Source organism: Bombus affinis, chromosome 3 (genome assembly GCF_024516045.1).
Source record: "Bombus affinis isolate iyBomAffi1 chromosome 3, iyBomAffi1.2, whole genome shotgun sequence".
NCBI classification, from domain to species: domain Eukaryota; kingdom Metazoa; phylum Arthropoda; class Insecta; order Hymenoptera; family Apidae; genus Bombus; species Bombus affinis.
In genome coordinates, this window is record NC_066346.1 from 13,566,942 (window position 1) to 13,589,911 (window position 22,970).

At 32.5% G+C, this 22,970-nt stretch overlaps 1 protein-coding gene and 1 long non-coding RNA gene across 12 annotated transcripts in view; one reads left to right on the plus strand and one right to left on the minus strand.

The window, feature by feature from the left end:
* Nucleotides 1-19,868, minus strand: part of LOC126914695 (protein scalloped) — a 333,396-nt gene extending 313,528 nt beyond the window's left edge. For 7 of the 11 annotated variants that reach the window (XM_050718997.1, XM_050718989.1, XM_050719000.1 and 4 more), the window contains exon 1: nucleotides 17,930-19,169. In XM_050718997.1, coding sequence (XP_050574954.1) covers nucleotides 17,930-17,954 — 25 coding nt within the window. In that variant the 5' untranslated portion in view covers nucleotides 17,955-19,169. Of the gene's footprint in view, nucleotides 1-5,784; nucleotides 5,804-17,929; nucleotides 19,170-19,638 lie in introns of those variants that run through there. The other 4 variants (XM_050718988.1, XM_050718987.1, XM_050718994.1 and 1 more) reach the window with 2 other exon arrangements.
* Nucleotides 18,832-20,307, plus strand: LOC126914881 (uncharacterized). Its single transcript, XR_007709902.1, has 2 exons — nucleotides 18,832-18,974; nucleotides 19,165-20,307. It is a non-coding gene; the product is annotated as an uncharacterized LOC126914881 (long non-coding RNA).
* Nucleotides 20,308-22,970: the final 2,663 nt, after the last annotated feature.

Sequence of the window (22,970 nt, forward strand, 5' to 3'; positions counted from 1 at the left end):
TGTACGAATCCTCTCTAAGCTATTTTCGACTGTTAAACCTCTCTCACTAAAAAAATTCGATATGACACAACCTCCGCAACACAAAGATTTTAGGTTTTTCATTGAGATTCGAGTTACCAAGTTTCGACTGTATTTTTGCAATGCATCGACGTGGACTGCTTTATGTAATGGTAACAAAACAGAGTCGAGCCCGCACCGCAAACTTGGGTCGGGTGAAAACTGATTAGCATCCTTCGTTACAGTACATCGCACGCTGAAATTGGGCTATTTTATTACGGATATTGCGTTCCTGGGAAACGAAATAAGTCCACGGCTTTTGAATTGCAAATTGAAACCGATCCCTCGGTGTTCGGGTTTAAGTATTATGAATACATTATCCCGGGGGGAAATTTAAAAATTGTTATAATGAACGATGTAATCGCGGAAACTCGTTCGCAGTTTCTGTGTTACGGAATAATTAAAACGCTTCGAATACTTTGAATATATTGCCAACATTTTTCATATCCCTCGTATGCTCGATGAAAGCAAATATTCTTGAATATTTTAGAAAACTGTGGAAAATTTATTACGTTCAATAAAAATTTCTAAATTATTTATTCGTGTTAAATAAGATTGGAGTTTTGTTAAGAATATTGGAATATATCTAAGTAAGTATATTCTTTGACAGGCTTATAATTACACTTTTACTTTTGCATTTATTATATTAACTACGTATAATAAAATTCAATTTTAATATGAAATCGAAGTACTGCGCATATTTGTCGATATATATCTATTATATATTTCTATTATAGATTTCGAAGGAAATTTTGTAAACGTAAATTATATAAATTACGATATGGTATGAATTATGAATTCGGAGGACGTGAAATTTCAAAGAAGTTTTCTATCTTTTTCAATTTTAAATACTTTTCCATAATTCATTATTCCAAGGATCAATATTCCAAAGTCATCTTCATTATAAAAAGTACAATATTAAATATTCAAATATCTTCTAAGAATTTTTAGTTTGTCTCTACACGACTTAATAAATCCCCAGATTCATAAAATAGAAAATTCAACATCCATTGTAGTAAACTAAGTAACGTGACTTATAATTTAAATGGATTTACCATTTATTATTGACATATTTAAAGATCATATTTTAATAATTTCATTTGTTTTTCTCAGGAACGATATAGCCTTTATCAGAAATGGCTTTGCCTCTGGCTTTGTTATAAATTATTATTTGGACAAAAAATTCTCAAAAATCGAGTGAGTAATCAGTGAGTAAATCAGTGAGTATAGCTATCACTGCTATGCAATATTCTCTTTTTAAGTGTAAACATGCGACAAATTCGACGAAAATGAAAACGCAACAATTGCATCAACAGAATGGTTGAAGTAAGCGTCAGAACGCACAGTATTTATTACACGTCATTAGTAGTGACTACGAATTTTTAAACACCCATTTTATATACTGGAACCGATTTTAATCTCACAATTAATTAACAGAAAGAAGAATCAAGATCTCCCTATAAAAATGAATTCGATTCGTCACGTATTTTGGGTTATATGTATGACACTGCCTTTAACTAAACGCAAGCTAAACATCACGAAACTGTGGAAAAAGTCTGTTCAACTTTTTCATGTTCTTCACACGATAAATCACACTTTCCATTTTTTCTTACAGAAGATTGCCGATTAATTTCATATTATCAAAATTGTCTTTCTATTTTATTCTGAGGCTATATATTCGCATGTATTTTTCACTTTCTTCGTAATTTCAAAAATATTGCTAAAAATATAGCGTTTAATAATCCTGTTGCATAATAATTAACTAACTAATATTAATATTATTAGTAAATTGCAAAGATACAAATCGTAGGTTTCCCTTTTTACAATCTTATAACTTTTTATTTTATTATCAAACCTATTACTGTCATGCAAATGATTTTACTAATACTAATAATGTTTAACTTATTGTTTGTAACATTTTATAATATTATTTGTGCATAATTAATCTATCAATATAGAAGCAATCTATCCAAGAGCTGCAACAAACATCCTCAAACCTCCCAAACTAAGAGCACACACACTCATATATCACAGTACTATCTCGAAAGCACGACACAAATCGTACTATCCGAAAGAACTTCAAAGAGACTGAAGAAGAGAGAACTTCATCATATACTCGGTGACCGGTTCGTACGATAGAATTGCTCGATTGTGGCATGGCTAATATGCAGACAAACTGCACTGGGGGTGCAGCGTTTCTTCACAAAGAGAAAAGTAGATGACGAATAGGATAAAAAGGGATGAAGAGGGACAAGAGATGATTCGAACGTAAGGGGAATTCTATCATTCTGTGTGTGTGTATACAGAGTGTCTCGATAACTATGGCACAACCATGGTACAATCGGCAAGGATGTGATTCTACATGAAAAAATAAATCGAAAGTATAGAATAAAATGTTTTCATAAGATACTTCGTTTCCGATAAAATCGGATTTAAAGATTTGTTCGGTATATGTGAAATTAGCTAATTACTGACTAATGACTAGTGACTGGGTACAAATAAACAATTAGCAGGAGGTTAGGCTACGTGCGAAAACAAGTAAAAAATGTTAAATAAAATTGTTCTGTTTATAATCTTTTCTCCAGAAAATAAGGTCTCCAAGAAAATAAGGTTTGAAGATGTTCAATTAAAAACTGACTTAGTACACGCACACTTTGTCAATTTTAAAATTTCATTCGTTTGGAAACGAAACAATGCATGAAAAAGCTTCATTCCATATTTTCGACATATTTTTACATGTAAAATAACCTCTTGTCGATTATGCGGTCGTGTCTAGTTAACGGAGTTAATCAAGTCCAGGTATACTTAACAAATTTATAAGTTCGGTTTTCTCGAAACCGGAGCGTCGAATGAACATATTTTGTTTCATACTTTCGACATGTTTTTTCACGTAGAATCACCCTATATAGGTACATACACATGTACGCGCATAAGGGACTAGTAGAAGTAGAGAGGGGAGGGAAAGGAACATCGGCCAGGTGGTAAAGCCACCCCATGATTTTCTGACCCGTGAAACTTCCCGGGGGAGTGCTCGACCCCGTACTAGTTCTCAATCACGCGATTGAAATGCACACGTTTCTCCGCATTCAACCGGCAGATACGGGACTACACGTGTACACACCGATAAATTCTCTAGTGCTATCTGTTGTACGAAGCATGTATGTACTCTATCGGCCGTCTTATTACCGGATATCGAGTATCGATTACTGGCAGAAACATTCTCTCTCGTTTCGTAATAACAATCGTGACGTCGTGTGCTCCATAACGAGGCATAATAGCGAAGTACATAAGCGAAAAGTAGCTCTTAGTGATCTAAAAAAAAGGAATTCATAATTTGAAAAAATAATGGTGCACTAGGTAGTAGATTGTGTTTATGTGAATTCATATCTTTATGAATATGTAGTTTACTTTGGATATTTCACATATCTTTACATATTATATGAGCTGCGCCTATTTTTACGTCTTTAAATCTTTCATATATACATAAAAATCATACATTTATTTTATACATTTATTATTGTGCTTTTTATTGCAATTATGATTTTGTTGTGCAATTTAATTTTTCAATGATTTTTCAATGAAATTTAAAATTAAACATTTCAAAATTTCATTATTATTTCTCCCACATTTTCCAGGTTAAATTTCCACCACTGATATTTATTACAATGAATACAAAGTAAAATAATTAATTTTTTACTCTGTCGTGTGTTTTTAACATACCAAAATTTACTAATATCTATAGGAATTTTTAATTATTTCAACTATTTTAGGGTTAAAATTGCTAAAAAATTTCAAATTTCAGAAAAATGAAATTATACAATCTATATAGATAATACATAATACCATTTGAATTATCATTTCAATTCGATATATGTTCATGTATCATCCATGGTATCATTCACAAAAACTCTAAAATTCACATATCAATTTCACAAATTTATACAAATACAATTTATATATGCACATAAAAAACATCGTGCAGAACTTAACCCCAACCTAAAGCCAACCTAAATCTAATATCAGTAATTCGGGTTAAAATATAAAAGAAATCACAGCGAAGTAGCATGCATCATGACACTACTTATCAGACAATTGCTTATCAATTACAAGGATCATCAATCGGGAAGTACTTTCGCTTTTAATAACTCTATCTATCTTTCAACAACCAACATTATCAGGCTACCACTATATTTATATCTTTCATCCTGCTTTTACATTATTTTCTTTCTATCTTTTTTTTTGGAATATCAAGTTTAAATTGAACTTTCATACGCGCAGTCAGCGCGATTCGTCGGCAGATTTCAATCGTGCAACGGATCGTTGAAACAACCACGTTCACGATTGCAATATTACGGAAATATAATATTACGGGCAAATGAGCATGATACAAATCAACGCGTCGTGTACGATTTTCATCGATGAAATTTTCATGGTCGAACGAATGAGCGAGCGCGAAACGCGCTGACGTTTAATTTACTGCTTTCAATTTTACATTATTAATGACGAATGGAGAACAAAAAAAAGAGCAAAATAAAAAAAATTTGTCGAACAAACCTGGAAACTGAAAATACAACGACGATGCAGAGACTGGCAGTTTGGTTTTATAAACGAACGATCTAGATACGATCAACACATGTACGTGACATTTATTTAAAAAACTAACGTCACGCGAAATTATCTCTCTCGGACGAAAACGTGTCTGTTGAATAAACAAATTGCTCGAGAACCGTCACTTAACTTGTCATTTTTTGGAATTGCTCGAATGGTGTTCCGATTTCTATTACTTCGATTTTGCATTATTCTGTATGTTATTCTGTATGTTCTGTATTTATTTATTTAGATTGCGATGTTTATACACATTCATATTTTAATAAGCACAATTTAAAAAAGGGAATCAATGCAGAATTTTATTTCATATAGGAAATATAACGAGTACTTTCCTTTAGTTATTTTATATGTGTATTTTGTGTTTTGACACCTTAGCATTCCCCATAAATGCATAAAAATCCACAGTCTAATTATACTATTGTATTTTATATGCTTATCTACTCATATATGTATTTTTCATATACTTATTTATAGATATACTTTATGCTGTACTTTTCTTAACAATATACGTTGTCGATTTATTTATTTGAATTTATATGAATTTATACATACGTATATCTCTGATGTCATCATTATTAGTGTGTAAATTCATATTTTATGAAAATTTAATTATGAAAATTTAGTTTAATTTTGAAATTTTCATGAAAAAGTATGATCTGAAAAATGAAACTGAAAGAAATGGAAATTAAAATAGAACATAATCATGGCAGTCGTATCACATTTTAGTGCTAATGAAATTTCAAACTTTTTATGTAACACATACAAGGTAAACGTTTTCTGTAGCAAGCGCGAAACAAATAAAATTTTCTAAGTCACTGTGTATCAGAAAACCATTAATTTTGCACCTATTTAAATTTCACTATTTATTTGAAAATAGTTTCTTGCAGACATCATAAATAAATCAATTGAAACATAATATGTTGTAAATATAAAGAAATCTCAACCGTCGTTAATTATGAATACTAAAACATAAAGATTCTATATTAATTATTAACGTATTTCATACTATTGTAGCAACATCAGTATTATTGAAGCTAATATTGCTATTAGTATAAACAAATAAAGCATCATACACAATGGAACTTCTACTGTCTAAACTTCCGCTATCGGAATACATACTCTGCTAGTCGAACATTCTATTATCCGAACTCCCCGACACCATAATCTGTTTGATACTGAAACAGAGGCATTACTCACAGTTTTGCTTCTAGTGTTGTGCATGTACTGGGTGTGCCAAATCTAAACGATCAAACTGCGAGGGCTTAATCTACAGGTAAGAGGGGAAAAAATATGTTATATAAAATTTGTCAATAAACGCTCTGTTACACAGTTATAAAAAAATATTGCACGCATGAAATGGGTAACGATGTAGTTATTGAAAGTCAGCAAAATTCTCTCTGTAAAACCTTGTAGTGTAATTACTTCCATTGTTTACTGACGTAAAACTTGAATCCAAGCACAAGAGCAACAATTACTAGGTAATAATTTTTTTAATGTTATTATATTTTATAACTATTAACGATATGTAATTGTTACCACATGATAAGAAAAAAGCATGTAACTAGGCTGACACAATAATACAGTGAACTTCCGTGTGCTGTGATAGAAAATGCGTCGCTATCTATTTTGTGTATACAATACTCGTTTATAACTCCGTTATTGACAAACTTTATATAACATCTTTTTCTTCTTTTCGCTTATAGATTAAGTCCTCGCTGTTTGGTTATTTAAGTTTAATATACTGTATATATACACACAATTCAGTATGAACCTAACAGACTCGTGTGATAGGACGATAAAAATTTAACTCGGGACATGACATGCATAATGCGACATACAAAGTGAAGGCTAAATTCCATTATATGCAAGGTGATGAGCAGAGTATCAGCATTTGGCTACCTAATCACTTTACAGAATAATTTAATAAATTCGTTGAATCTCAATAGTTTGGAAAAAGATTTAAAAAAAAAAACACGTATAAAAGAAGGAAAATGCTAATGTTTGAACGAATCTCAAGCTCGTGACATATAAAGAAACACGAGCCTTCGAATGTTTAGGATATTATGGCACAGGAAAGAAAAATGGTACTCGAAAGTATCGTAAATAACTCCTCTTTACTAAGCAACAGACTTGGCTGTATTGCGGCTGCAACAATGTATAGCTAAATTAACAGCTTCAAAACTAAAACTGAGTGGCGGGATATTTTTGCATATAACTTGAAAATTAATTGGACGTACAGGAAAGATTTATTCAAAATGTTGAGCTTTATAACATATTTCGACAAGTTCCTACGGTTTCCGCACGAAACCACTAATGTCATTACATTTCTCTATTGATACTTTAACAAGTGACAACTCCTCGTGAGGATCAATCACCTTGCATATAATTATAATGTATATAACTGTTTTGTCAACTTCCTTATGCCTTCTGCATAGGAAGGAGTTGACTTCAATTGACAGAAATGTCTTTGCAATTTCCTTCAATTCATACAACATAGCTGACCGAAAACAGAACTAGAACTAAATAAACTAACTAGAACTCGATCTGCACTAATTTCTAAATTCAAACGAGGGTTTTGTAAATATAGAAATCAAATCTTATAGACTGATTTTGTCGTAATTTGTGTATGAAAAGCCGATATTATTTTTTCACTGTCCCAATAATAGCGGTATTAGTAGCTTCTGAAGTGATATTGAAATAACTAGAATAAAATACATACAAATAATTATATGTACATATTGGGTTGGAACATATGGTTCATAGTGTTTTTAAGAGAGACTCAAAGATAATACATAGATTTATAAAAGAACGTATGTCTCGTGTGGCTCAAGTTATTTTCAATTAGCGTTACAATTTGCTCATCTTCAATACTTATAGCCTGGCAAAACATTAATCAAAATTTCCACTTCTGAACCGAAACCACTTTGGAACGATACGCTTACTTGCAGTACACCATTCCTATAAACGATACATTATCTTTTTTGTTATTTGTACAGAGTTTTTCTCCTCCTGCATTAAAAATACATCAAATGACAAAGATTTACCTTGTTTTCCTCCACCTTTACTTTTAAACACACTGAAAATTCTCAACTTAAAACGCACAAATCTACCTTTTAGAATATCAATATATATAATATGTTTCATTCTCAAATGTTGGCGTTTCAAAAGCTGCTATTGAAGAACACACTTATCCCAACCCAATCATTATCCCGCATCCTGAATATTTTACATGACGCTGTAATTTTGTCGTTAATCGTCATTTTAATTGTATAATTTTAAGTAACTTGCGATTCTCATTACATAATATTCCTTTAAATTTTACGTATTCAAAGGTTATGTAGCGTTATAAATGAAAATTTAAGAATCTTAAGTTTTTGTAATAAATTGTAGTTCTTAATACATAATATTTCCCTAAATTTTATTCCAAAAATTTATTACAAATAAAATTACAAAAATCGTAGATTCGAAATGTAAGTTTTTCAAATAAACAGCATGTTATTGCATACTATTCTATTATATTTCTTTACATTTTGTTGCCCAAACATTGTCACTTTGTTATCTCAAAACCAATCAGAAGGCCTTCCAAATTCGTACACCGACAGATACAATTTACATGACAAAGATTTAATCACAGTTAGTGCATGTATCGTTCATAGTCTACGAAAACAACGAAGATTAATTAGACAAACGAACGTCGGTTCTTGCACAAACCATCGTACGTGCAGTCGCTATTTAAATCTCAAAGACAACAATTTAAATTAGTTTTGAATCGGTGGTGGGCCGGTTACACCGGTTTAAGCGCAGAAAATCTCTGATGGCGTGACGTTCGACCTTTTGCAAATCGATCTAGGAACGACGACCTTTTGTGTAGGTTTTATTAGGGTCACTAGATGGTCGAACAGACCGTCCTTTGCCACACACATGCGGATCACCGAGTTAATGTCTCAGACCCGTTTCTGAATTAATGAACACTCGACAGAAACACGCGCCAGTTAAACCGTTCCAGAATTTCCGTGTAACATTGAACTTTCGATCAACTTTTGTTTTTGTTTTAAGAAAAATAATTGAAATATTCTTAACACATTTCAGTTTGTGACTTTCTCAATTAATTCAACTCTTATACATATATAACATCAAAAAACTTGTAAGTATATTTAATTTTAATGAAGTACATATTGTGTTTCTAAGTGAATGGTTTGAATTTATAAATATAATTTGTCAATTCCACAAGGAAATACCAATTCACTGAATTAAATTATTTCAGAATATTGGTACAGTATTGAACTTTCGATCGATTTTAATTTCTGTTTTGTGAAAAACAAACTGAAATATTCTTGGTATTCGTCTAATTAACAAAGTAGAAATGAAACTTAACGTGCAAGGACGTATCTTTACATTATCCATAAGTTTCCATAAAAATATCCAATCTAGTAAAAATTCACATATGTATAAACCTAACTAAAGAAATGAAATTTCTAAATAAAAATTTCTTACATCTTCTAAATATTACAATAAGTAATAACTACAGTCTGGGGCATAAACGTCTGAGGTTTAGTAACAATATCTGAAATTGTTAGTGAAAATAACGAAAATAAAATCTAGATGCATGATGAAAAAAAATCCTTAACTGTTCTAATTCTTCAACAAAGAAAATTAAAGGATATTAATAAAATACTCTACAAAACATTTCCTGGGCAGGACTTTTCAATTCGAGATATTCGATAAGCAGAACAAAGAGGAATTGTGTAATTAACAGGGGTGGAAAATGAAATTCGACGTTCAGAAGGAGAATCGCCGCCATTCGTGGCGCGAGTGGCACGGCGCGGCGCGAAAAAAGCAAAGGGATAACTGTCGAGGAAGACGTTAAGGGGGAAAAAGAGAAAGACACAGCGTACACCTTCGAAGGTAATTTTAGTTACTTGACAATTTGGCACCGTCTACGCCAAATAGAAAGTCACGCGCGTACCGGCTTCTCTTGGAGAGAGAAAAAGATAGATGCACACAGTTCTCACAAGAGCAAAAGAAACCGAGAGGGCAGAGAGAAGAGAGGAGAGTGTACAAATAGAGAAATAGAATGGCACAAACGGTAGAAAGGGAAAGAACAGAAGAGAGAAGTCGCCGAGTAGAGGGCTGTGGTACGCGTGATAATCTATTTGCTCCTTCCGTACTGCAACGGGACAAGAAGTCCTATTTATATCGCGAAGAAGCCTCGGTTTAATGAGTCTAGCTGCTGTCACGAGTCTACTAAGATACGGTCGTTCCTCTATTAAACAAAAGAACGTCGAATTTACGATAAAATAGGAAAAGAATCGAAGGACACACACGGCAATATAATATTATAATCGTTAAAGACATCTCAAAATTTAATTATTGTTACAACGTTTCGAGGTTAAGTATTCCTAGTGCAAACATAATAAATATAATAAAATATATAATAAATAATCCATTTTCTATTCTTTAGTTTATTTCTAATACATCAAAATTTATTAATGCACAAATTGCGAATTATTTCAGCTATTGAAGCGCTCCCATTCAGTACGGATCACACAAAAATAATAAAAATAATAGTCTAATATAAAAATAATATTAAAATAACTTATTTAAATTTTGTACACTATACATGTCAAACAATAAGCAAACGTTCTTTAAGAAGAAACATAAACAACCTAATACTCGTGTATTATTGATATAAAACAATAAGAGGAATGATCTAAAGCAACTTTCCATATTGTATTAATAATATCAAATTAATTTTTTCAACTCTTGTGCACTGTAGGTGTTAAACTATGAACAAACTTTCTTTAGCAAGACAAAGAACTTTCGCTATGGAATAAAATAAAGATTAAATAAACTGCATTCTAAATAAGATTTTTACTTTAATCCTACCACTATAGCGGTCGTTTGTGAAAGTATATATGAATAACTGTAGTATATATGAATAACTGTTAACCATTCACAATACGTTAGAAATAGTAAATATGATCATCACGTGTAATACTATACATATATGTATGTATATATAAGTCTGGTTAATCGCAAGACAATCCTCTGATAGAGAGTACAGCAATGTTGACAGTAGACACACAGATATAACGTACGTTGAAAATCGTAGTGCAAACCAAAAAAGGATGGTTTCTCTTGCAAAGCTAAGTAATGAAAAGAACGTGTGAGATGACATTTTCTTGTAGGAAAGTTCGTTTTTGAATAAAGTGATATTGAAAATCTGTACATATATAGATTCGTAGAAATATGCATGGATAATCTTACGTCTAACAGATATCACTGTAATGCTTAAAGCACAAAGATGATTAATATTAAAGCATAACTTTTGAAGTCACGACTTGTTCTTTCAAACATCAGAAGAAAGTAAAAAAGGTTAGAATATTACAGTGGCTCATGATTATAATCTGTCTTTTTTTCTCTATATCGACGTTTCCCTAGTTAATAAGAAAATATCATTTTTACATAAAGCAATTAACATAAAACAATTTATATAAAATACAAGCAAAAATTTTCTTTCTATATATTATACATGACAGTACACATATATGCATATATACATATAAATCATACCAATATTTTTTAACACTAGGTTTACGGGTTTCTTATATACCTATCTCTACGAAGACCGGTCAAATTGACGGGTAAACGAAGATTTTCTTTAACGTATTTTCTTTAAAAAATCGATTTATTCAAATTAAGTCTGAATTGAACAATATTAGGCTTCACGTTTAAATAAATTATTAATAAGTAAAGTCTTTTTTTTTTAATTATCACGGAAATGATAACAATAATATTAATGCTATAGGGTAATCATATTTATTGAGCATATTTTTTACAAATATACTGAATTTTGTTTGTGCATTTTCGCTATACGATCTTTTTGCGATATATACAACAATTATTGCTCCTATTTTCTTTTTTTTCTGCAGTATCCCACTTGGCAACTTTTTCGCACTTCTGACATTGAAAGTGACAGAAATGAAGCGTCTGATCTTTGGCAAAATATGAATTCCTTTCTGGATATTTTCGATCCGGTGCACTCTTTACACAATATCCACGCGTTTATTGTTGCCAAATCTAAAATATTGAAAAAAAAACTTAAAGGGGCCATCGAAAACTCCCTGCTCTCACACTATATTTGCGTGCCATCTGGTCAATGACGTCCACACCAAACTTTGTTTTATTATAAAAAGCAATGGTTTCTGGAACACGTTTCTAATTGTCTTCTACGTGTACACCTGTATGTTTGGTGCTTAGAAGGAGGATTTTTACGTTAGATTTATTTTTATACACAGTAAGCGTGCAGTTTTCTGATTTATATAAATTTGAGGAAAACAAAGTCATCTTGTTCTTTTTTTCCTTTGAGCATCGAGTTTCATTTTTCTCCATATAAGGGAAACCATTCAAAATATATTTTGTTTGGACATCAACTCCAAACCAAAACTTAATGCCAAATTTACGAAACTTATTCGGCATATATTGTGTAAACCTGCATCGGGCTTTCATTGGAAATAATTGTTCATCTATTGAGATATTTTTATATGGCTTGTAACAAGCCTGGCTATTACTTATAAATCTGTTCCATATTTCGGATATCAGCGCAAATTTATCTGTTTGCAATCTTTCGGAGGCTTTCAATGATTTCGCTTCATATGCGCCCCCGGCATATAGAATTCCTAGAAAACTACGTAACTCAGCAACTGTGATTGTCCGTCTTTTTTCAAAACTCGATGCGCCTCGGTTTCAGTGCAATCTTTTATGTGTTCCATTATGTGTCTGTCAATTATCAATTTGAAAGCACTAGTTACACAACCCGACATAATATTTCTCTTATCATAGCCAGTAGGCCCTGCGATATCCTCGAATATCATACGAACGGTCGTCCTATCCCTAGATCCGCCTGCTTTCAGTTTTATCCACTGTGTCCCGTTAATTGCAATTTCAATTTCACCCATTACATTTTGGGATGTGCTTGAAATGCTCGTCCTTTTATCCTCGGAGTCAGAACTAGAAAAAATACGCATCCTTTTCTTGTTACGACACACTTTTCCTCTTCACTATCCGAAGATCCTTCTGTCTCTCCACTTTCAGTGTATTCAGAACTTTCACTGTCAGCTTCGCTTTGGTCTAATTCATATTGATCTTCTTCGAAGGTATCTTCAGAAAAATCTTCATTGATGTTGACAATTTTATTCAATATCTTATTATATCTCCTGGATTTACTCGTGATTGCTAGAAAAGGGGGATTGGTCAAAAAAAGAAAATACTGTGCCCAAATTCAATTATCCTATCGTAAATACTTACAATAAGCGGAGACAATAATGGGAAATGTCTACAATAACTGGAACTTGGGCACACTGTCTTTGAAAAACGGTTTGTTTATGAAGTCAGTTAGCCCGTCAATTTGACGGGTTTCGTAAAGATAGGTATACTACATACAGATTTTAAAAATTAGAAAGCCTAGGAAAAAATAATTGTGGGTATAAATTCTTTAGATGAAATGATTAATTTATGATGCAAAATAGTTAAAATTAATGCTATGATTTTTGGGATATTTCATTTCGAAATCCGTCAAATAGACGGGTTACGAAATCCTAGTGTTAATAAACACAAAACAAACAGCTGCCTTAAATACTTACAGAATCTTCACTTCATTTATTCTTTATTTTTTATTCTTTTACTTAGTTTACAGCATAACTTTTATTTTATTCCATAATATAAGATAATTAATAGCTTATAGGTTCTAATTCTAATGCATTCTACTTTAGATCCGTTTAGTATCTATTTTAATCTGTTAATTCGTGATACAGTTGATAGAATCTATACATATATATGTATATGAGATCTAATATATGAAACAAAAGATAAGAAATATATTATCTAGTTTACTGCTCATTATGTAAAATGTGTATACAATAAATAAATAACAATTATGTTTTTTTCTGGCTACAATAAGCATTGTAACATATTAAATAACGATAAATTCAATAACAATATCATAAACAAATACATAAAACCATAATCACTCAAACCCCGTAGTGTTCGAATATTAAGACTTTTATTAGTCACTGTATATTATAAACTAAGAAATATAAAAAAAAAAATTTTTTTTAAATCCAAATAGTCTTAAAATCCAAAAATATAAAAAAAACAAAGGATAAGAAAGTAACGTTATTGAATCTTCAATATTTGACATATACCGATAAGACGTATAGATAAAAAGCTTCTGGTATCAGGCGTAGAAAGTGTGTATGAATTTAGCGAAGGTGATATGAATATCGAATTCATCGATTACCGATTACCGATTACCGATTACCGATTACCACGCTACCGGTTCCGCGGTTCGCGTGCGTGCACTGCTTCTCGAGAAGAAAAACGAGCTGTTCGGCTAGCGGGAACAAGGAGGGGGTAGAAACAAGCTTGAAGAAACACACAGGTTGCACCTGCTGCCGCTGCAACGTACTCCCGAGATATGCTTTCCCCTCCTAGGGAACCCCAGATGTTTATCGGGCCCTCAGTTAAAAAGTTGGATGTATATCGGGCCCGGGCCTCGAAACGAGCATTGACGATTTTTAACCGGCTCGTTTGACTTTCAACACGCACCGCCATGCGGACGACACTTCCGCGGACAATCACGTGTTTATAAAAATTAAAGGATAATTATGTAAGTATGCGTGATTTTAAGTATGTATATTGCGAACGATTTAGAAAGTTCAATATAATGTAGAATTACCATATTATTGTTGTTATTATTATTATTATTATTATTATTATTATTAATATTATTAAGACGTTGAACACATGAATTTAAGTTAATGTTTAATAAGCTGTATCAATTAGAGAAGAATCATAAGAAAAATGTAGAATATAGAATATAGAAATACATATAGATTATATAGATATAACTATATATATATATTCTATTATTACTTTAAATACAAAGATATACAGCTTATTAAAATATTGGGATTACTCCACTTTTGTTCAAAGTGCCTGTTCTAAGTGTTCAATTTAGCAACTTTACTATTCCAGGATTCCAGGATAATGGTTTCCATTATATTCCGTGATCACCGTATACATCGTGTTTTTTATGTTCCACATAAACATTTCATATCATACAATGTTGTTATTATTACCACGTATGACGTAACATGAATAATGCATTTATTATGTTCTAATGCGACATGATCATACAACGTAGTCATTAGCAACCGGAAAATATGACTTTAGATATATAAATAAATTTAGAAAATTTGCAGAGTATTAATATGTGTTTAATTAAATAAGTAATATGCTACAATTTTTCTATCGTGTCTTTTTTGCTTTGCTTCCTGTTTGCCTATAAAATAAAGTTTCATTATACTTTCTGCGCAAATGGAGATTTACTTCCATATTTATCGTCAATTATAATTTTTAAATTAAATTCAATGCTTAAAAATTGTTTAATTATAGCGTAACACAATATCTCTTAATTTACAAAAACTGCGTGTAATAACGCGTTATTATAATTTTTAATTTCAATAAATGAAACTACTTTTCAATAACAAACCATATTTCAAGATGACAACACTGAAAAATGACATTAGATTTTTGAATCTTATTATACTCTGATTTAGAAATTGGTATAATATAATTTTCACTTTTTTATGCGTTAAATATCATCAATTTAAGACAACTGCTTCAAGATAAAGTTTAAATATTCCACATAACTCTCCACTTCGTGAGAAAAAATGCAAGATAAACAATTCCGTACGTGAGAATATTCCTAATATCGAATAATCATTTCTCAAAGTATTCAAATTTCATTAGCATACATTAACAAACAACTGTTTATTTTCCTATGACGAAACGAAGTACATATGTACTTACTATATTTCCACAAACTTTCAAATTACGACGCAACTGTTGAATACACGGCGATTGCCCTATCTATTGATATTTCCATTCAAACCACGTTTTCAATTTCAGATATTTCTTCAATCAAGTCGGATAGGTGCGAGCAGATAAGATACGGATAAAGATAATGCATCGGTGTTAACAAAATTTACAGCTTTCTAAGCCTCAATCGTACACCGGTTATTATCACGACGCCATTAAACTCAACTATTCCAAACCAAATTAATATTCTATCAAAACGTCATTACTTACATTCAACTCCTGTAAGGTGCAATAATCTTATAAAACACACGCAAATCCATTTTATTAACGTGAAATGTAGAAATAATCAAAATGGTATTTTAATTTTTTAAATTGTAGATTAGCTCCGATAAAAATAAAACCTAAATGTGAAAATATAATTAACACCGTGCTAAACAGTTTTCATGCATATTTTGTCGGTAATTTCAGTTCCTTTAGCGTCGATGTTATTAAATCTTATAGATTATTGAGGTTAAATATGCAACATAATGGCGACGCAGTTCGCAAACGTAATTAAAATTCTAAAAATTCTTTGCTTTAGTATTTACCTACTCTGATATACGTACATTGGAACACTAAATATAAAAATAATACGGAGAAACCGACATACGGTAGTCCATTTAAATTAAAAAATTTACAATAGTTCACTGATTAAAAAAAGAACAAAATGACTTAGTATATTAGGTTACAGATTCATTAAAGCTACTTTTCAATGAATTTAAGTAATTCGAATGGAGATACAACTTTAAAATTGTTGAAGACTTTCCAAAGTTTGATTATTGTAACGTTCCCGAAATTAGGTATCTCTAATGACAAAAATGACTGTTTTTTTATTATTAAAATTTATTACGATAAGTAAAGAACTTTCTGTCCCTTGTCTTATTTCTAATATATCAAAATTTATTAATAGAAACATTATTGATTATTTCAGCTATTACAATCATCGCAAGCATTTAATACAAATTATTCAAAAATAATAAAAGGAATAGTCTAAAGATAAATTATCATTCAATATTAATAATATAAAAATAATATTAAATAAATTTATTTAAATTTTGTGTATTATAACGTGTTAAATCTTGAAAAAACTTTCTTTAATAAAAGGCATAAGCAATCTAGTACATGTGTATTATACATATAAAAGCACTAAAAATAAAAGTCTAAAAGAAAATTACGATTCAATGCCAATAATAGATATAGAAATATCGCATTAACTTATTTAAATTTCATAGACGTGTAAACAAAGGTTTCCAAATAAGAAGCATAAACAGCCTAGTACACTTGAACAGGTCACGATTATCCTACATCTTGATTTTATTCATAAGAAATTGTTGATTGTAGCATATGCTATTGTATGACAAGTTTATAGCGACTATAAAGTGGACACGAAAAACCGGCGTTCCGGCTAACTAGTTTTTAATTGAAATACAAACACAATGACAGGGACAGGTCAGCGCGAATAAACTGACCCAGAATGAGCAATCGACGGCAACAGTCTTTTCCCGACAACGTACCTGGTCGTACCCGCTTATCCGCCATGATAACAAGTATCTGATTAAATTTATGTAATAGCGTGTTACACTATGTTATTGTGGAATTACTTCGATAACCTACTCTGATAACGTCGTGGTATTAAAGTCACTGTCACTTTGACGATACTTTTGTCATTGTTTGAATCAACCGTCAATCAATAAGTATGAAATTTAAAATAAATCATAGCTGCATACAATCTCAGTTTACGTCTAGAAGACTCACTAAAAGCAATCTGGTTTGCGGATATTTTCCTACGCATTTATTTTCTACAATATTCATTAAATATTCTTTCTATATTAATAATCGCGTATTTTACATTTCGTATATTAACATCAGTATTTGCTAAAACGAGGAAGCATATATGTAGCAAGATTTATAGGTGAAATAACGCGGGAAGTATGAATCGGATAAAAAGCTGTCCAAAAAGATGCATTCATTGTAAAAGAATTTAGAAATATCCGAACATAAACAATAACAGTCTAGGTGAACTTTTCTTATATATTATCTTTTTATAATATACCTTAAAAATATTCGCTAACATAAGAAAAAGTATAAAAATATTTATAGACGAAATTATGCTAGAAATATAAATAGAAAAGACATAGCAATAATTGTAAAGCAGTTCACACGAACGCATGTCCCGACGGCGGTAAATTTGAGTCGCAAGAGACGCGAAAAAACAGCACGTTAGAAGACACATCGTCGTTCACACATCTACACCTCCCTTCCTTCCCACATACACACACACAGGAAACATGGTTCCATGCAACATATGTATATACACAAGCGCACGATTAAAAGAGAAACTCACTCCAGAAATAATGCACAGTATCCATCCAAGTCGCGGTGGTGGAGGTAGGTTGCGCTCGTCCTGGATTATCAATACCCGAAAGAGGTTTGCGTTCAAGTTCCTCGAACCTTAATCTCAGTGGTCGTCTCACAACATACTTTCGTCGCCTTCACGCCAACATACTTTCGCACGGTCTTCGAAATCTCACTCACTGGCCGAGCTTCGAAAACTGAACGTGTTCCACGATAAGAACACGATAAGTGTACATTCCTCTGGGATATATTTCGCGCCGTAGGTTTTCCCGCGTTTAGTTTCGTGGATGCACACGCGGCAAAGGTAACGCAGCTAGAGCGAGACGCATACACATATAGCTGAGAAAGAGCGGGGAAACGAGACAGAACGAGAAAGAAAGACCGAAACAGAGAAAGAGGGAAATAGAGAATGACAGAAAAAGAGAAAGACACTACGTTCGGAGCAATGGAATATGTGCACGCACTTCTCGCTTGGTCCCGTCTAGGGGAAAGAAAATCCTGCCACCACTGCTCCACCTCCAATCTCATACAATATACGTGTAGTCGCGCGCACAGTTTTCAAAACAACAGGTTACTATGTCTGTATCTTTGACTTTCGGTAAACTTTTAGTTTCTTTCGTTTATTAGTATCAGGTTTTAGTATAGAGCGTGAATCGGTGCGTTATAGTCGCGCGCGGTTTTTCCGCACGCACACGCCGCCGCGGATCAATAATTCACCATACGAATTCACCAGAAGCGGGTGAGCGAGCGGGCAGGCACGCAGGCACTAGGCAGAGAGGCACACGTTTCTGTCGTGGCGCGCTCTCCTCGGGGAAACGCACGCAGCCCACCACCACCGGCACACCAATCGCTCCTAACCTCCTCGACGCGAGTCTCCGTCGCTGGCTGAGTCCCGTACACGTTGCCAGAGAGACTGCACACGCTTCGCGTAACACACACGTATACACACGGTTGCGTTCTCTTGACACACAGCTGACACAACGCTCGTAAACACGCGACGATCGGACAAAGACGGATGCACCGCCAAACCGCAGGTATAAACCGGCACGACTCGAGCTCTTCGTTTATCAAACTGATCCGACTATCATTTTATCACACATATCTCTCTCTCTCTCTTTCTCTTTCTTTCTCTCTCTTTCGCTCCCTCTACTTTCCTATCCTTTCTCTCGCACACTCTTTCTCTCTCACTCGCTCATACGTATATACTATCTCTTCCTTTTTTAGTCGGAAAGCAATAGTAAGAGCACTAGCAGCAACACCGGAGCAAGCAATGCGAACATCACGGTCACCGGAAGTACGAACCTGACAACCACGACATACAAGGAATATGACGAGGATCGGTTGTGTGTTTTTTTGCACTGAATAACGTCGCCACGCATATACATCATTCACGCACTCTGTCGAGCTTAAGTTCCTCTTTTATATATTTATCTTTATCGCACAATAGGTTTATACGTTCGTCTCTTTCTTTCGCACGAGCGTTTATCGCTCCCTCTGTCTTTCGCTCTCGTTCGTCCGTCCGTCTGTCTGTCTGTCTGTCGGTGTCCGACAGTGTGTATATCGCCGTCTCGTCGCTGCTGTCGAATCCGTTCCGTGCGCGGCCCCTGTGTGGGACGACGCCGCTGGGACACACGGGCGTGGACGAGTAGACGCGCTCTTTCCACGATCTTTCGACACTATTTTCTTTAATGTACTTACCACTGGGCGAGCTGACGTGGCGTCGCGCGCGCGCGGGGCCTTCACACCACGGGTAAAATTCGCACAGTAATATTAGCGCGCAAGGCTGCACCCCGGTAAATACGAGCGCAGTCACCACTCTTGTTTTTGGTATGCCAGGAATGGCACAAAGAATCTGGACAACGCACACGCCTGCTGCGCAGCCGGTCTGCGCACACGCTGACACCGCTTATGCGGCCGCGGGAGAAACCAGAAGCCGAACGTGCCCGATTAAGCACGAATCTCCCCGAAGTCAGCCGATTACCTACCCCCACCGCGATATACAAGATTCGCATTTCCCCACTCCCCGCGCGGGAGATCAGTCGCGTCACGCACGTAATAGAGGTTGGTTGTTGTTACTCGCTTACTCGTTTATTCTCTCTCGCTCGATGTTCGAGGGGCACTTGTTGAATTTCAGAGGTTACGTTTTAGGTTTTTCGAATAAACCTTTTGATAAATGGCAACACACCAACCGCAAAACGGCCACCTTTATCTCTCTCATACGCGTTTTTTCCATGCAATCTGATATTGGACATACATGCGCTATCAAATATAATGCACTCCTTCTTTATTACATGTACGAACTAATCCGCTTCTGTAATAATAAAATATATTGTACTTTGAAAATATATTTTTGTAATTCGTAAATTATTTTGAGAATAATAATCGCTTTTTTATATATTTCACTCTTTACATTAAATTTAGTTACATTTCTATCTTTTAATGATGATCACGTCACAATCTTCTACATATAAACAGGTTCACGTGTACCTTTTCGGTAGCAAACTATCAGAAATCGTTTATGTACATGAGAATTTAAGAAATTGACCGAAGAATTAAGCTTTATGACGTTTATGCTCCGTTGGAAAAAGAGTTTTCACCATTTCACCTTTAGTATCTAACCCTTTATTCTTGTGTAGTAATTTTCTTTAGATCCAATTCGTCAGGTTCACGCCTTTCTTCAGACTTCTGCTCCAATTTCAAGGTCTTCATGTATGGAATTTTCAGTGAGTATATAATTCATGTGCGCTATAAGCGCCATACCTTAAATCACGTTTACCGACAAGCAAACGATATAATTTCCTATCAACTGTACATATCGATTTCATATTTAAGATTTCAATTTTATAAATATGAATTTTTATATCATAAAAATGGTAAATATTTATTACAATGTTATATCACAGGTATATTTAGTATGTTAATAATTTTTAACAATAAAAGTTAATGATATATAATTATAAAATAATTATTTGAAAGAATTAAAATGTTAAAATATAAATGAATTAAAAATTAGTTATTCTCAAACTTAATTTATAAAGATGTAAGCTTTTTTCATATTTTATTTTATAAATTTGCAAATTAGAATTCTTGTATTTAACATTTACTGATTTTATTACAAAAAATACATAAATTGAATATATTCTTGTAAACTTATCAAATCAGTAAATTCTTTACTGCTCGGATAATCAACTTTCTACCTTATCTACAGAAGTCAATTGTAGCTTGAAATCTTATCCGAAAAACACAATAAATTGTACTGTGTAATTTTTTACTTCTACAAACATAAATATGCATTTATATATAATTATGACATGAAACTAAACGTCCATTGTTATTCGAATTATTATGTATCTCATATATACATATGTGTAAAATAACGTACGAAAACAAATTGCTTTGAAAAATAGAAAGTGAACAAAAAATATCTCCCAAATATGTACATATGAACCCACAATAACAATTATAACTGTGATTATTTAAGTTTATAATCGTAAATAAAATTATTAACGATAAATAAGCTTCATTTGTAGAATTGAATATGTTTTTGTCGCTTACAAAATATATAATGTATAAGTATATTAAAAATTTTTCTTATTTAATATTTAGTGAGAACATAATTTTGAAGTTACTTTTTTTAACTTTTTCTCTCAATGTACTACAGATTTTTAGAGTAAAAGCTAACAACATGAGAAAAGTTTGTTCACTTATGATTTATTGGAAATTTAATCCACTTATATCATTTACATAATTTACTTTTTATAATAAAAAGTACTGGATATATGTGTAGTATAACAAAAACTTGTTTAAGTTATACTATTCATAGAGAAAAAGAAACTTCATGTGTATCACATTTATATATGCAACAAACCGTTCAACTAATCAACAAAACTGACTGACGCATAAAGTGACACGAAAATAAAAGTACATGTCGTATGTATACAATGGTTCACAAAAGTATTTCAACATAGGGAATTTGATGTCAATTCTATGTGTTATAAGGCACGACTGTCATGATATGATTTAATTGGTTAAACTTGAAACCAATCTGAAAATATGTGACATTTACTATAAACAGATATCTAGCAAAAAAATTAATATACGGCATAAATGCTCACATTAAGCGTATAATGAGTGTTAAAAGTTGAGTATTGAAGCTTATTAATGTAATAGAGTGACTGTTTAAATGGTTTTATGATTTTTACAAAATATGTAGAATAATGCCTCCCTTATCCGAACTAGCAAGGAAACAAAATTGTTCGGATAATGGAATTTTCGAATAATAGAACAATCATTTTTTTTTTCATATGAAATTTCATTTCATCAAATACAGATTGAGATTAGTTGACAGATTTTATATATCAATTTATTTATCCCATATCTTTTTGGTTGTTAAGTAAGTGATATAATGTTCTCAGCATAATTAACTGCATAGAGCTACATTCTCTTTGTACTTCGAACCATCGAACCCGTTTTCGAATGCCACAAATGTTTCGACATGAAGAGGCATTTCTGCATTACCTCTTTCGTTTGCTATTTCCATTTGTATAAACATCATTACTGTCGTCTTTGTTGCAATGAAACCATATCGTTACATCAGTGCATTTAAGATTTTTCTACTGTTTCCAAAATCTGTAAAATCTATGTGCTTTAGATTTCAAAATTTTCAATGTCATGTTTTTAATTATTTGTATGGCTTTTCCAACATCATGTATTTTTGATCATTCTGTTGCACTTACATTACTTTTTAGTTTTCTAATTATGTCGTATTTTGTTCCGATAGTTAGAACGCTAATCGAATAAGGGAAAGAATACATTGTATATGAATACTAATGAAGTATATACCTCAAACCGAAAAAGACATTCGTTAATGGGAAATATTATGTTCGGATAATGGGTGCCTAGATAATACAACGTTCGGATAATGGGTGATTAGATAAGGGGGCCTCTACTGTACATACATACTTGCATTAAATAGCATGTAATTTTTATATATATATATTCGAATTTGTTCTAAATCTTACAAATATAAT